This window comes from Toxorhynchites rutilus, chromosome 2 (assembly GCF_029784135.1).
Source record: "Toxorhynchites rutilus septentrionalis strain SRP chromosome 2, ASM2978413v1, whole genome shotgun sequence".
NCBI classification, from domain to species: domain Eukaryota; kingdom Metazoa; phylum Arthropoda; class Insecta; order Diptera; family Culicidae; genus Toxorhynchites; species Toxorhynchites rutilus.
Window position 1 is genome coordinate 319,340,293 of NC_073745.1, and position 17,805 is coordinate 319,358,097.

At 38.1% G+C, this 17,805-nt stretch overlaps 1 protein-coding gene and 1 long non-coding RNA gene across 2 annotated transcripts; one reads left to right on the forward strand and one right to left on the reverse strand.

The window, feature by feature from the left end:
* Positions 1-979: 979 nt before the first annotated feature.
* Positions 980-2,982, reverse strand: LOC129769598 (potential E3 ubiquitin-protein ligase ariadne-2-like). Its single transcript, XM_055771969.1, has one exon. The coding sequence runs from the start codon at positions 2,743-2,745 to the stop codon at positions 1,198-1,200; it is 1,548 nt and encodes a 515-aa protein (XP_055627944.1). The 5' UTR covers positions 2,746-2,982; the 3' UTR covers positions 980-1,197.
* A 2,817-nt stretch (positions 2,983-5,799) lies between these two features.
* LOC129770959 (uncharacterized) lies at positions 5,800-6,706 on the forward strand. The gene is made up of 2 exons (XR_008742246.1): positions 5,800-6,232; positions 6,289-6,706. It is a non-coding gene; the product is annotated as an uncharacterized LOC129770959 (long non-coding RNA).
* Positions 6,707-17,805: the final 11,099 nt, after the last annotated feature.

The window sequence follows — 17,805 nt, forward strand, 5'->3', positions numbered from 1 at the left end:
CTACATTTTACATACATCAGATCATTTTTATGTTGCAAACAGCCAGGTTTATGGCATAAATTTATTTTGACTGATCAGCAAAAAGTGATTATAGTATGCAATCAGAGTGGACCAAGTGCATATGACCATAGCGATTAGAGATCGAATATTGGACTTATCCGCATCAGAAGATTTTTCTTTTTGTCCTCCAGTTAACATGGCAAAGTAACTCGTATTAAAACACAATGTATATGCTTCTCAGACAATTCATAGTTATAAAGGGTATTTCAATAGGGACGCTACAAAAGTAGACCGATAGGGACAGCAAATGACGTCATATTTTTTTCCTTCTCTCTTGACATTTCTCTTCAGTAAGCTGTGAAATGGAAAGATATACGGTGAAATGGTGAAATGGAAAGATATAAGGTGAAATGGAAAGATATACGATCCAACAACGAGTCGAGGTTATTAAAATTTACTTTACTATTTACTAATTCGTAGTCAATGGCCTCAACTTTAAGAGCGCTACGTCCAATTTATGGTCGTCATAATCGTCCTGCCAGATCAACAATTGAGCGTTTAGTGGAAAAAATTGAATCCACAGGCATCGTAGTGTCGAGAATATTGCTGCCGTAGCGCATCAATTGAGGAAGACCCAAATCAGTCTCTCACACGTCGTTCTCAAGCGTTGGGCATCTCTGTGGGAGGTCCCAAGAATTGTTGCAGACGTTCTCTCAGGAACTGGAATTGTCCCAAAGACAGTTCTGGAAACAATTAAGGCGTTGAACATGGAGAAGGAATTGGCCGGCATCCAAAAGTCGGTCATTCTTAACACCTGCGCGACTGTCCGACAATTCCTCGGCCAGGACTAAAAAGCTCGAGTCCCCCTTTGGCATTCAGTAGTCCGGGGGCAGGGGAATATTCTGGATAGCCCACTCCAAGAAATGAGATAAGTGTGCAAAGAAAAAATAATACGAATGTGTGCATAGTTCATACATCGATAGAATCATTTCTGCCAATCCTTTATTGAACCAGATTTTTATTGTATGAAATCAGCGTATGAAACGTTTCATATTACTTATGTTATGATAGAATGAATTCAAATAATTCAATTCGTCAATTCCTCACAAGAAGTAGAATAATTATCGTCAGAGATTCCTCGTCGTTTTTTCTTTTGTTATAATTAGGGTTGATAGCTCCCATTCCCTTGCAAGTCTCTCACTCGTCGTTTGCGAAGAAATCTTTCAGCAATATGGTCCTCCGCTTCTCAGCAATGATCATTTGTTTCTCGAAATCAGCGCGGTTTGCCGTTTCCGAATGTTCAATTTTCCACGACAAATTTTCAATCTCCGCCTCGAGTTGACTCTGTTGGTACTCAAAGAGATCCTTCCGCGGACCAGTTTCCATGTAGTAAGCGTAAGGGTAGGTGTATTGGAGTGTATACCTACAGTTAGCGAGCAGAGCAGCACCATCAAATAGATACTGCCAATCGCTCAGGGGTTTGCGAGTCTTCGCCACTTCCTCGTTGATACGAGCCGTAAGGATATTCAATGTTTGCTGTTCCTGTTGGAGCGACTTTGAATGACTCCTCCAACGGTTATAGTAGTGGAGGAATTTTCTTAACATTTCATTATGGATGTGCATCGTTTTGTGATTGATATTAAAAATCTCATTGTATCGGGAACACGTAAACGGTCCCATGACGTGTGATTCCAAGCTCTTTGTGCATAACCAACAAAAATAGCAGCCACAGTTGGAACAAATCATTAAATTACAGCCACCGATTTTTTCAATGGATACGTGACACTTGGGGCAGTATTTGCAGGTTTTGTGGGTGAATTTAAACTTTGGTGCATTCTCATGTTCTTCACATTTTGCGAGCCACTCGCGAAGCATTTGACAACCCATGGGGGCATGATAAATTGATCCACATTTGAAACAGAATGCAGATTTGCAGGAATTGCAAGTAGCCTTTTTGGCACTTATATCCGTGCTGCGTATAATAATCTTGCAGTTGGGACCGGTACAAAACCGCAGCTCCGGGTGTGATTTCACGTATTCGACAAAAGCAAACCGCTGATATCGCTCACGCGTCGGCTCATCCAGCAGGTTGAGTACAAAGTCTTCCGGTGCGCGAATTTTGCATTGCTGCTCCATGCAACCGATTTTGGTTGTTATTCCTTGCTTAATTTGAATTGAGAAATGCATCGTCCAACAGTCTTGACAAAACGAGTGTTGGCATGGAAGACTATGAAACTTCTCCACCGCTTGGACGTCAGTGCATACAGGGCAGGTATGAGATGGTGTGACGATTTCCGGTTCACCATTGGATGAAGCATTTTCTCCGCTCTCATCATTTTGCTGTATCATCGTGGGGGCCGATGAGATGGACATGGATGCAATTGCCGTTGTTGCTGCTTCGATGCGTTCGCTGACCGCATGATTTGATGCGTTGTTGTAAAACTTTTCCAAAACGTCGGCGGCATTCCATTTATTCTGCTGCAGCAGCACCTTCGTCGAGGATGGACTGATTGGCAGATGCTCACTGAGCCCCACAGCAGTTTCGTTAAGGAAATGATCGGTTTCCTCCTCATTGAGGCACTCGTACTCGAAATGCTCAGGATCGGGGGTTTTCGGTTCCACATTGTCGGTCTCACCGTCTTCCTCTATGTCTGAACAGAAGGAATCATTGAGCTCATAATCGTCATCCGACGTAGTTTTCGTATCTGAATCACAGTCCGACATCTTTTTCGAATTGGTTTCCATTGTGGATTTGGAACAATGGTTTTGACGTTGATCACCTTAAGCTATCGGAAGTCAGCTAATCAGCGCTGCACTTATTTTACGCTTTCACAGCTTTTAGAGGGTTTGAAAATTCTCAATGAATTTCTATAGAAGCGATTTCAAAGCGGACATCTAGGAATTAGCAATTATTCCGCGTCTTTTGGTTTGCTATACAGGACAGACAAAAATAACGCAACTTTCTAACGTGGGGAATAGTGATCCCCGATAATCGTTCGATTAATCGAATACTTCCCACATTCCGTTTTGCCTGCCAAGATCGGGTCGATGAAATGTCAACAATCGACCTCAAATGCTGCCACCTTGCAATCGAGTTATCGACCTTTCATATGCATTCATCGAACAACTTGACGCCACTTTTTCGCCAACATGTGCAAGGCGTCGACCTGCTTGCAGCGCTGCTTCCAGCACTGCTTGCTGCTTGTTTGTATTGGTTTGTTATTGAAAATGAAAAGGAAATACATTGATCGATTTTAATCATTTTATTGAAAAAAATAATAAAAATCCATGTATAATAAAAATAAGGTATATAATGGAATCGGTGCATCCGGGTTGTCTGGATTGACGATTCAAATCCGACTGAGTACATTGATGAATACCTCTTTGCCCTTGATGACACAGATATGTGGCTGAGGAGGATTCTTCAATGTGCGTGAAGCACGAGATCTCCGAGGGGGAAAATTGCTCGAAATACTATCGATGGCCAGGTCCTGTTGCTGTTGCTGTTGATACTGTTCCCCGGAATAGCAGCCTGGACTTAAAGGATACTGCTGCGGGAAAGCTGATGCTGTTGGCTGGTGTGACAGAAGTGTAAATAAGCAATGTGGTGATGAGGGAAATCATCTTTCTCACTCGCCGATTGATTGAGGATGTAATATAAAATTATCTCAAAACATATTTTTTTATGACGTTTTTTCACCACTTGCAGGCAATGGTGATTTTCACTTACATAGAATACTAATTTGATTAAGGAAAAATCATGTTCATTCATAATTTTCATTTTAAAAGTGTATTCATTCCTTCTGCAAATCCATACTGTCATGCCTATGACGTACGCTTTACGTATCTCGCTCTCTCGTCCGGGCGTTCAATTTTCCTCTCCGAGCACGTTTACTTCGATGAAACTGTGTGAGGAAAAAATGCGCTACAGCAGATAGGACGGCATTAATGTTGAATGTTCCACAGAGGATTTCTCAGATGGTGTTTAAATTCAAGAGACTACAAACAGTATTCCCCCTCATATCACTAATTTTATGAGTTAATGTAAATGCGTTATTGGCCAAGGCTATTACGATATCGAACACGTGGTCTTGCGAGATATATTTTTCCGCCAGACCAAATACAGAACACTCCTTTCGAGTAAACTGGTGGCTAGAAAAAACCTTGATTACCTTGAATCAATCAAAAAACAAATATGTCAACATGTGTTTTTTTTTGTGTAAGCACGTAAATATTTGCTCATAAAATTTTTGGATTGTGGAACTCTACATAATTTGTATGCAGATAGACTATCCACAATTTGTGGGGGGAATACTCATACAACTCAAATAGGTAATGATTATCTGCTATCACAAAGCTGAGAAATTTTTTGACGTTTTGTTTTACTACTGATTCATTAAAAAAAAAAGCTTTATTTTAAAATGTTTGCTTATCCTGAGACTGGCTCACCATATTGCACTACTACTAAAACCGTAGGCCGTAGGGGGATATTTTTTTTTATCCATTTTCGGCGAATAATCAATATAGTGCCGTGTTATGAAACATCAGAACAATGGCAAAAACAACATCACGATCATAAGGTGTTGGTTCGGTTATTCCAGACGACATTGGACTATATTCCATCTGATCATGTTTAGGAAGGTTAACGACCTTCAAAGGATAAACTTATCTTGGGAACATTAAATTGATGTTCATGACTTCCAGTTGGACGTTTATCCACTCTGATAATAATTATGTGGTCCTCACAAAGCATATATTCCAATGCCGTCAGTTCACTTAAATTCTTCGCATACCGTTTGATGATTAGGTAGGATGTTGATTATCATTTTCTGCGATACCGATTGTTCCAATAGTATTTATTCGACAATATGGAGATTGAATACCTGAAATTAACCAGATTCAACCAAACAAATCAGCGGGCAAAGCAGTATGTACACTCAAGAGATGCAACAAGTTTGAAGGGATATGAAAAAAAAACATTGGTCGTTTAATAAATCCACGATATATGAATAACATATGTCCATACTAATTCATTACATTTACTTGCAACGAAAAACGTAACCACACAGAATTGAATTTATCAAATATGTGATCCGTTTTATCTACAAAATAAAAAAGGGTCTGAAATTCAATCGAATTCGAAAAGTGTTTTGTGAGATCACTAATTGAATTATTATTAGAAAAAATATTTGAAGAGAAATGTGAATGTTCAGAATTATTGGAATCTAAAAAACGATTTTGGGCGGGATGAGGTTCGCCCAAATCTGCTGGTAATAAAATTAATCAATTGCATCCATTTCCCGTCTGCTATTTATCGGGCGGGAGACGACAGCATAATAAAATCGACACGAGACTGAGTCAGCCACTCACTGCGGTCAGTGCAATAGAGAATAAAAAATCCCTCGATGAGTGTCGTAAGATTTCAGTTGATCGTCTCTTGTACACTTTCCGATCAAGAACTCATCATGCGCTCTAAGGGATGGGATTAATCGTTTCTGGCTTGCACTCACGAGTAGCCTTGAGTAGTAGAAGTAATGCTTCGAGAGTGCATACAGTGGGGATTCCTCTTTCATATTGCTTTTTTGAGATCTTGGTAGCTCACCGTTCCAAGTATTCTCTCTGTGTACATATGAAGGATAAGAGAGCATCGCCTGCTGGGGGTGATTTAAAAACATCCGACTAGAGGGATATACTTATTTATTGATCGTTGAATGTGATTTTTTACCATCACTGCTGGTGCGTATGAAATATATTTCGGCTTTTTATTTATTAATTATTTTATCTTGTCTTATCAGCTATGAATACATTCGACTCGTTTGCTTCCATCAATCGGTAAGTGAGAAAGATGATTTCTCCCATCACCACAGTGCGGATTTCCACTTCTATCACAGCAGCCAACAACATCCGTTTTCCTGCAGCAGTAACCTCCAACCCCTGTTGGCAATGCCGGGGGACAGCATTAACAGCAGCAGCAGCAGAATTTGCCCATGGTATGGTATTGCGGAGAACTTTCCCCATTAGAGGTTCCGTGCTTCGCGCACATTCTAAAATCCTCTTCAGACACGAAAACTCAACGACAAGGAGGTATTTATCAACTTGCTCAGCTGAATTACCACCCGGAGGAACCCGAATGCACTGATTCCGTTGTATAGTAGAATGAAAATAGGCGAGGTAAGCGAACGTAATCGCATGATATTTTAATGTTCGCATTTTTATCCGGATCATACAACTGGTGAGTAGGGAATTCATTTCTGCTTTTCACTTACTAATCATTTTATTTTGTTTCAGCTATGAATACACCTGACTCAATCAAACGGCGAATGAGAAAGATGATTTCCCTCATCACCACATTGCTTATTTCCACTTCTGTCACACCAGCCAACAGCATCAGCTTTCCCGCAGCAGTATCCTTTAAGTCCAGGGTGCTTTTCCGGGGAACAGTATCAACAGCAACAGCAGCAGGACCTGGCCATCGATAGTATTTCGAGCAATTTTCCCCATCGGAGATCCCGTGCTTCACGCACATTGAAGAATCCTCCTCAGCCACATATCTGTGTCATCAAGGGCAAGGAGGTATTCATCAATGTACTCAGTCGGATTTGAATCGTCAATCCAGACAACCCGGATGCACCGATTCCATTATATACCTTATTTTTATTATACATGGATTTTTATTATTTTTTTTCAATAAAATGATTAAAATCGACCAATGTATTTCCTTTTCATTTTCAATAACAAACCAATACAAACAAGCAGCAAGCAGTGTTGGAAGCAGCGCTGCAAGCAGGTCGACGCCTTGCACACGTTGGCGAAAAAGTGGCGTCAAGTTGTTCGATGAATGCATATGAAAGGTCGATAACTCGATTGCAAGGTGGCAGCATTTGAGGTCGATTGTTGACATTTCATCGACCCGATCTTGGCAGGCAAAACGGAATGTGGGTTAATACAGAAATTGATTTTTAATCGAACGAATACTGCTCAGTCAATAATCGAAGCGAACGAATAATTTACGTCGATTAATCGATCCAAACTCAGAGAATAAAAGCGTACGGCCACAGCAGTTTCATCCTGAAAATTAATTAATATCTTCGACGCTCCCCTAAACTCGTAAACGCAGGTCAATGTCGTCAATTCGAATTGAGCTTTGTTTACGAGTTTAGGGGAGCGTATTTGATAATAATTGATTTCCAGGCGGAATGAACACTTTTCTGATTCCAGATTGCTTTCTAACAAATGAGAAATATTAGGCTAACTAATTATTTCTCTCGGTGTGACGATTAATTGTATCAAATAACCTAAGATAAGATCAGACAACTGGCTTCTTACTCTTCTTCGTCGTCCAAAAACGAAGCCATGAAATGAAGATACCAAAATTGCCAAATATTATAAAATTTCGGATTTTTTAAATTTCTATTTTTATGAGTCGTAACATTTGGTTCATGCGAATTTAATGATTTTGCATGTTTTTAATTTGGCAATCTCATATCTAAAATATAATAATGATATCCATAACAACTCGTCCAAAATTGCCTGGAGAGTCTTTTCTCCGTGCAAAACAACGGCGCTCAACTCCATTGCAATTCAGAAACAACTTGAAAATTGCGACTCCTTCGCAATACATGGCCGTAGTACCGAATGCTTCGTATACAGCCGATACACAAGAACATCTTGTTGGATTGATGGACTTGCTATCAAAGCGGCGAGAAAATCTTCAGCCCAGAAAATGATGGACAGTGAAGCAGCATCGACACCATATCGAATTTCAGCTTCATCTAATTTTAGTGAGAATGTGGATGACATGCATATTAAATTCGACTATGAGTACACCGTCGATGAAGCGAAAACTTTCCTCGACAGAACAGAACAAAATTCGTTGTTCTATATAACTCTTTACATCATCAAAATAAATCAGTGGGAAAGAACATGTCAGCAGTGTAACAATTGGTACACAACCTGGATGGTATCTCTTTTTTCATAATTACGAGCTAGAGCTAACAACTCTCCCACTGCATAGTGAATGATGAGACTTTCCATATCTTTTTAGCAATGGAAATTATATTCCACAATATGAAATCGCATTAGGAACCTAACGAAGCTAAATTGACAAATGAGTGTTTTGCCGTTCACTTTATTCCATTGTGAAAAAGACACATACATAAACTTGCATATAATTCCTTCACATTTCCTTTAAACTAAATAACGTTATATTTATTAAATTCACTATTTCCGAATTCGATACAAATCCAACGTTATTTATTTTTATTGGCAACACTGAAAAAATCGACTTTGTTTACAAAATTTATCGAAATCAGCCAATCAGAAATCAGAACGACTGACAGAAATTTGGTCCGTATCTGACAGATATTTGGTCCGTAGAAGACCCCCTATTGTCTGATCTTATCTTAGCGATTAACAAACTGCTGAAAAGTATTCGATCAGTTGATGAACGATTAATTTAAAAAATCGGGGATCACTAGTGGGGAAGGAGTGTGGTTGTGTTACTAGGTGTTACTTTCTATTTGGGGTTATGTATGCGTTATTTAAGGAAACGGGGTGCGTTTAGTAGGTTCGAACCGTACATTCTCCCAAGATGGTGGAGTTAACAGGTGGCTCGTAATTTACACTATTTAGAAAAGACGTATGAGGAATGGCAAGACGAAAAGTTTGGATTTGTATATGTTATTACTTGGGTGCACCCGTGGCCGAGTGGTTAGCGTCTCACATTATCATGCCGGGTGTTCGGGTTCGATTCCCGTTCTGGCCGGAGGATTTTTCGTCAAAGAAATTTCCTCCGACTTGCACTGTGGTCACGCGTATTCTAGAGCTTGCCCCTCGGAATACATTCAAGGCGTGTTATTTGGCTTAAGAAATCTCAACTAAGTATTAATGAATGACGCTAGTTAATGCATATGTTGAGACGGCAAAAGTTCCACAGGGAACGTTAACGCCATTCAAGAAGAAGAAGATGTTATTACTTACGTTGATATGGTTACATTTCATTTCGTCGAAGGTATTTGAAGCAGTATAATAATAAAACAGTTGTCGTTGATAATTGTTACCTAGTAACCTGTATGCATATGCTTCCACCAGCTGGCTCGGCTAATGTGATTCAAGGAATGCTTTGATCGTGGTACCGCCACTGGCGTATAATTTGCAGCTTTGTGTTTTGTGCTGGTTCATAACGGCAATCAACCGTGCCGGCGAAACTGTAGTCAATGTTTAGTGCAAGGCGCCTAGAAGTATATACTAAGGTGGGCCAACTTGCTAAAACCACTCTTCAGCCATCTTGGAAGTCTACTGTGTTTTGTTTGTAAACAAAACACAATACGCTATTGCCGAAGCTCGCTCGTGATCGGTCTGTCTCTTTCATGCTACAAGCAAATAATTCCCCTTCTACTTTCTTCCGTGCTGTTTTCATATACCGTTTTCATTGATTGGATACCATCAATGTAAATAAGTTCAAACTTACGGGATACGTCCGAACGGCAATTCTGACATTACGTTTTACCTTCCACTTCACTTATCTTGCATTCTCCCAAATAAAATGGTATGGTATATTTACGAATTACTCGTACATATCAAGGCGTTGAACTATAGGTAGACCGGAATGTCAAAATTTCTGTTCGGCCATTGCTCGTGAAAAAACAAATTTGTTTACAAAACAAATCGTATTATTTAGTGAGAAATGCATTCGTTGGCAAAATAGCAGCTCGCGCTTTCAAATTAGTTGTCTTTTGTGTTGCTAATTTGCCATATATTATAGGAAAGTAATCAGTTGCATTGAATGTTTTAATCAAAGGAAATCCTGAGCCTTGAATTTTGTGTTTTGGACTTCTGTGTTACAAGAACAGGTTTGAAGCAAAATAGCGCGCAAAATGTTGTAATGCGAGGTTTTGTAAACACCGTGACAATACTGCTGGTATTTGACATATAAAATAGATTAAGAGAGTGTCGTTTCTCAAACGGAATGAAAAAAATATGTAGCAGCTGGTAGGACATCTACAACAATGTTGTTTCCTTCAGTTATTTTCCTCAGCGAGTTGATATGAAACCATAACCACACAACCAAACAAAAAGTAAATAAATTTGAAAGCTACGTCTCGCTACTTGACGTAGGACTACGTCTTTCATTTCTATATAGGGGGGTCACTCTACGAAAAATGTACGCAGAATCGTTCTTACGATGTATGTTATAATACATACCATTAGACGGCAAATTTATTCAGCAATTTTTTCGCCTGAGACATCAACAGTGGAAATTTAACAAATAAAGCATTCTTTCTTGCAACTTCGTTCCCATGAATGTTGTTGTGTACAATAATTCGTTCTATCAAACAAATTAGCAAGACCTTTTTCGGATGTAAACATGTTGAAGTAATAAGATGCAAGATTTCATGCATCACTCAAATTTCATGCAAGGTTTCATCAAAACAACGAGGAAAGTATCACCCACACAGTGATCGTTCGTTAGTCGAGCCGGAAAATCAATACAATTATCGAATTTTACACGCTAACTGGACTGCAAAACAGCAAAAGCAATACTTCAAATTGAAGATGATATCTATTATTGATAGATAACTGCTTTGCAGTACAGTTAACGTACGCTCTGTTATAGATAAGCCCAGTTGAAGATAGTCCAGTTAGCAAATGTCTCCTGTATATGACGGGGTGGGGAACATCTTGAGCAAGTGTCTTCCGGACTGTGGCAATATGAGCAATTGTTAAAAATGATATCAATACTAGGAGGATGGCAGCGATTATCATGCGGAGACTTATTGAGATCGGCATTACATCGCATCATAAAAATGAAACAAAATTAAATATTAATAATCTTTATGACTCATATTCATAATTCTCAGTGATTAAATTCCTTCTATGATAGATTGAGAAATAGCACCAATACGACTTGATTGTGATAGTCTGCAAACGAACATTATTCCACCGAAAAATCTTCTGCCCCTGATGCCTTAGAATAAGACAGGAAAGACTGGAAATAAATCACAATACTATAGCTATCATTAAAAATAGCAACTTCATGATTCCATGTGTATTTTACCTCAAAATATCACGAAATCGTAAGTATTTTCAACTTGTTTTTTGTTTCTTCCCCATAAACTTCATATTCAATGTAATCAATTATGATATTTGTTTGTTTACCGATCCACATATACTTCATCTACCATTCCATCCTGTTATGTGTCACCCTGATATTTATTAATCATTTTCAGTTAGACATTTGAACTACCTGCCAGAAGCTAATCTTCTCTTTTTTTTGTTCGTTACAAACCGTTTGACGGTAATGAGTACATATAACAAACGGCCCTTTTCAGGGCAACTATTTGAAGTTTCAAAAGACTAACAGATCGCTGAACGATGGAAAGAATTACATTTAGCAAAACAACTGTTCGTGCTCCCGTGGCCGAGTGGTTAGCGTCATAACTAACATGCCGAGTGTTCGGGTTCGATTCCCGTTCTGGTCGGGGGAATTTTTCGTCAAAGAAATTTCCTCCGACTTGCACTGTGATCACGCGTATTCTAGAGCTTGTCACTCAGAATGCATTCAAGGCGTGTTATTTGGCATAGAAATCTCAACTAAGTACTAATAAAAATGACGCAAGTAATACTACGTTGAGACGGCGAAGTTCCTCTAGGAACGTTAGTGCCACTGAAGAAGAAGAAAACAACTGTTCTGAACAATCACAGTCTTACGTCAAACTTCCGTTCATGCCCCTTGGCTCAGACCCTTCTACTTTTTATGATTCTGAACACTAGAATTATATTATTTGAATTTTTTTCTTCCATTAAAACATCTTCAAAATATGAATTACACAAATTAACAGTTCGGCTGAAAAGTTCATAAGGTTGACGTCTAGATGGCTTTTCTTGCAAAAATATACTTGACTATCATAAAGCATCATCTTTCAATGGATACGTGTCAAAATTTGACAGCAATCTGTCGATTAGTTCGTGAGTTACAGCATTGAGAGTGAAGCAACTTTTGTTATTGTGATAAAAATGGAAAATCAGAAATCAATGAAAACAATGGCAAAATGGCATGAATTGGGCTTCGAATTGCTTCCGCATCCACCGTATTCTCCAGATCTGGCCCCCAGCGACTATTTTCTGTTCGCAGACCTGAAGAGAATGCTCGCTGGCAAGAAATTTAAGACCGATGATGGAGTGATTACCGAAACTGAGGCCTATTTTGAGGAAAAACCGAAAGAGCACTATAAAAATGGTATCGAAAAGTTGTAAGATCGCTATAACCGATGTATCGCTCTCGAAGGCAATTATATTGAATCATAAAATTGAATTTTGCAAAAAAAAAAATTGTTTTACTGTGTTGCCTTATAAACTTTTCAGCCGAACTGTTATATGCCGGGAATTTGTGGTTTTAAAGAAAACCCCTTCTGAAGCAATACAGACAAACCTGTTCTTGTGCGATCCTTTTTTGAGCGATTCCTCAATTTAGCAACTTTTTTCTGCTATTTTATTATTACATCAAAACTTGAATCACACAAATAATAAAATGGCACAAGAAGGGTCGCACAAATGAGGAATAACTCAGAAAACGATCGCAAAAAACAGGTTCGTCTGTACACCTTTTCCAAAGAAGAATCCAGTCATGGAAACACTTTTTAAAGCTGTGTTCAAAAATTGCCTTCGGTTCGGGTTCTACGAAGCGGTAATATAATTCGTTTGCATGCCATGCTCGTACACCCAGGTCCTACGTTGGATGAACGTGGCATCAAAAATTTATCGTTCGAGCATGGCGATAAAATATTTGAAGAAAATTGAGTTGTTTTGGTACTAGTCGTGCTGTGACCAGTGTCTTAGAATATCAACAAATATTTACGAGTAACGAATATGATTTTTTTTTCAGTGTAAATGACTTTTTTCAAATTGAAACACACTTCCATCATTATATTGATGACAATAACAAACGAGTTCATTTTGTTAATATCGCTGATGCATGAACAAATTTGCTATAATGAATGAATGCGGCATTGAGTAGGGTTCATAACTTCGCTGTTATTTATACTTCAAATATCAAAAGCAACAAAGTGATATTCATCACATTCGAAATGATATTCGTTTTGGCAGTGAATTTTCCAAACACGGCATCCGACAGCCGCAAAGCAGCACGGGCTCATAAAAAATTTGAATAGAGACAAGCAAGAAACCGCGAACGATCCCTAAACGCTGTATTTATTGTATTACAAGCAGCAATACAATAAAAGTTCGTACTAAATAAAAGCCATCCGCACGCAGCAGCCTCAGGTTAAAAGTAAACAACAGCTGATATTCATTTAACTAAAATGAGATTCAATTCTGACGTTTCGAATTATCAATATGAAAATGACACTGGGTGAAAAAATAAACTTCAAAACATATTGAAGAACAAAAGCTCATTTGCTCATATTCACTGGTTGTGTGGATCTGTCATTTTGATTTTCGTTTGAAGTATATAGGTTTTCGATGCAACCTAGCCCGAAAATCTATGCATTTGAGCTTAGCCAAGACGATTTTTTTCAACACTGGCTGTGACTTTTCTCATGCCCGAAAAATAAACCAAAATATTACGAACGATCTCGTAAGAGAGAGATAATCAATTCACGAGCTAGTTCTCTCAAACTTTAATGGATTCCTCTCTATACTTCGAACACGCTCAGGGAACAATTCACGAGATTGTTCTCCATCTCCGAATATGGCCCTAAGTTCAAGTTCGTCATCGTAGATACGATCGTTTGTCATTGCTGTCTGCGACTGACTCAGGTTGCCTTTGAATATTGGCAACAGTCACGGAATTTGACAATCACCCCTATTCTGCATTTCGATCGATGCGAAATATTTCGAACGACTTGATCAAATTCCATTCTGTATTCCGTTCGAGTTGTTTTTGCATTTCGTTCGATCTGTTTCTCTTAGAACATTAAAGGGGCAAAACATTCAAAATAGGTGAAGCGAAATTATAGCTCGAACGAAACAACGATTTCAAACGGAATGAAAATCCGTCGAAATACAGAATAGGGCTGAATATCTTTAGCAGCACAACAATCGGTCATCGCAGCCCCTATGTTTTTCGCACGATGGAGAAAGAGAAGTCGATTAGCGGATTCCGTTCTAGAAATTGTGGTCTTAGAATCAGTTGTGAGTTGCCGTTGAGGAAATCGTTTCCTGCCATGTCCGGTAGAGGGACGACACGCCCATTGGGGATAATTCATACCGATTCATGCGGTCCCATGGAGACCATAACAGGTTCCCTTATAGAGTAGTCGTAACTTCTGTGTTTTCGGTTGTGAGGCACATATAGTGGATATAGTGAACTTAATAACATGATGGTTGATGGCTCGAAACAGCAATAGTTTTGTGCAGACCAGCATCCCTTATGATATATATTGGACACGTGGTATGTCATGTGGAATGCGGCTAGAAGGAGAGTGTCGTAACCACTAACGATCGAATAAAATCAACTGCTCGCCACAACAATAATCCAGAGAATAACCATCAAATTACATTGGACACATAACTCATTATCAAGAGATTGGACAGTTCCTGTGAAACTCTCGATTTTTAGCAGTCTCTCATATATGTTATACAGAAGAGAGGAGAGTATGTTCTAGAGATGGGCAAACCGTTCATGAACTGTTCAAAAGAACTAGTTCACCAAAAAGAGTGAACGAACGGTCGTTCTTTTTTACTGGGCAACAGTTCACATGAACTGCTTACCCAGTTCAGAACGAACTGTGTACGAAGACCGCTGGCTGAACTGTGTATACAGTTCAGTTCAGAACGAACTGTACGGTGAACGATGAACTGTGTATGCAGTTCAGAACGAACTGTTCACGATGACCGCTGGAGGAACTGTGTTTACAGTTCAGAACGAACTGTGAATGGTGATCGGTGTATAAGAGGAAGGCGAGCGAACAAGTGATAGACAAATACTGCGGCAAAGAAAAAAGTCCTCAAATTAACGAATGGAAACAAACGATAGCTCCATGAAATAACAAAAATAAGATGTAGGTATTGTCGTTTTCATAATAAAATGCAATATTTAAGAATACGATGGTTCTTAAATTGGATTGTTCGATTATTTTTCAAATAAAGTTTTAATTTGAGGATAAATATTCCTGTAAGATATGCGAATCTACCTCACAAAAAAATACAGTTGAAAGCGAAACGATTCAAACGGTATTTTTCAGCAGTAAATAAAATTTGGGTCGCTGATATGAAAAATTTTTATATTATACTATATTGTGCTCGATAATTTCGAGAAAGTCTTTCGTGTTTTGGTACAGTTTTGCTAGGGCAGTTATTGCAAAACATTGAAAAAAAGGTAGCGCAACGCTAGTTTGTGCTGAAAAGAATGTATCACGGCTCAAGCTAAATCAAAATTTCAAAATCATAGTTTGATTCTCTATTCTGCTAAGATATTTTTAACAAAATTCGGACATCTAATTATTGATAACAAACAGCATTTTATGAATGAAAAGAACAGTCCTACATAATATCTCACACTTTTTTATACTTGCTCTGGCATATTCCTCTAATGTACGAAAGAGTGAGTGAACTGCTCAAAAGAACTAGTTCACTTAAGTGAACGCTTGGTCACTGAACGGTTTATTAAAGTGAACCGTTTTGCCCATCTCTAGTATGTTCTGTCCATGCTCTTCGTTCACATTTTCCTTAACGTTTTAGTTTTAGCAGCGTCGTACGCTCTTATATTTCTATTCGCTATTACGGAGTAAAGCACATAGAATAGAAGGTAAGGGATATTTCCTGTGTATACACACGGAGAGCGCATGTATTACACACACACAACGAAGTTAGCAATAAAAAATCCTCAATTTGTTCGAAGTTCTGAAGTTTTTTCAATATTTCTCGATTTTAAAAGTTCTAAACATCATAAAAAGTGACAAAATCGCCGGTCGAGTCGACGGTAAACACGATAGTGTACTTGTTTTTCACTGCAAGTAACGTTTTATGTGAATTTCTATGGATTTCATACTGAATAGTTTTTGTTTACTTCAGCAAAATGTTGAGATACCACGTCCCGCGATGCCGGAACAGAATAATTTCGAATGAGAGAAACTAATCGGAGATGTTTTCAGTTATCCGATGCTCCTTGGATCGAACGATCGGGAACGAGAACGACACTGCTTCGATATAACCTCTCCACACATTTGTTTATCGGTTTTGCATTATTTCTATAGTACAAATGCGATAATTTTACTGTTTTCAATTTTAAAATAATTAAGTATACCACTATTCCATTATTTCGAAACATATTTCGAGACAGTTCTTATGTTATAATTTATAAAATTAAAAAATGTTTGAATTTATATGGATTCGATCTATGGTTAATAACTATTTTTTGCTTTTTTTCTTTGCCTACCACTACTTGAACAAAGCAGGGAGTAGACTACTTTCCTATTCTACGTACTTTGATTACGGAGAGCATTTGATTGTTCTCACATCTCAGAGCAAATCAATAAATTAACCAAAGCTTCAGAACAGATGAGGCACTTTTTTTTTGTCCCATTTATTTATTTCAGGCTCATTGGCATTTTAGCTGTAACAGAGCCGAATTTTAATCGTGTACATGTCACATATTTATCATATCTATAATTAGCACATTTTTCGGCGTTAGAGTATTCCCTTCTATACCATTCCATCAAACACTGCTTTGCCCAGATTTGATAAGGATAAATCTCAGTGGAGTAAAAAATTCGATTATATCCGTTTTATAGTAAGATCATTTGTCTTCTATGAAGCTTCCACCGAGGTTTTGTCCCACTACATAAATTTTGTCATTCCGCTAGGAAACACTTTGCAAAATGAGATTATAAGATCAATATTTTCGGACAACAATAAAAGTTTGGAAGGTTTACTACTGCATTTTTATTACTCAGTTTGCCTTATCGGGCTCCTTGTTCCGTGTGGAGCGCGATGCATAAACGTTAGTCTGACGTTAGTCCTAGACGTTAAAAATCATAATTTTAGCTACAGTTACTTTACACTTTTCTTACAACATCTCCATGTCTAACTCGGCCCTATCCTCTGTTCGCACAGCATTTTTTTTGTTTTAACATTAGAGTACATCTCTTACCTTAGTTTTATGGTTTACCCTTCGAATTATCACAATTCTTAAGAATAAATGAGTAAAAAGTTAGCTTCGGCTTAGTATATAGATATAAATATAGTTTTGTTCCGATATTCTCAATCTGTTTATGTTCTATTTTCGGCTACATTACTACTTCTGTTTTATTGGAAATCTCTACGCAAATGGAAGCGAAATAAATAATCGTTATCAAAATATGTACAACGCGTCGGATTATTCATCGTAACCTTATATGTGCCGAATTACTTTCTTATTTACAATGTCGACTGATTGTGAGGATTGTAATCGAATGGAGCCGCTGTTGGCGGATATAATCTTTAATAAAGGGGTAACAAATCGAAATCTGAACAACGGGCGTTGTTCAAGTCTTAACAATACGATTTCTAATGCATTTAACTGTTTCATTTCAATGCTGATAACTATATGAAGGATAAAAATCTCTATAACATACTAATTAGTTTTCATTTATAAGTGACAAATTAATTTCAAAGTAGATATTTTCGACTAGCGTGGTTAGTGCAAAAATCCTCTGTATTCTTTTGAATTTTTTCGGTTATAATCTTGTAGGTGATAAAGTTATAATATTCTCCATTTTTAGTTTTGTTATTCTTCCTAACTTATTCTTTATGTAAAGCTCTTGTACCATTTTCTGTGATCCCTTTAGTTTTTAGTTAAAGTTATCA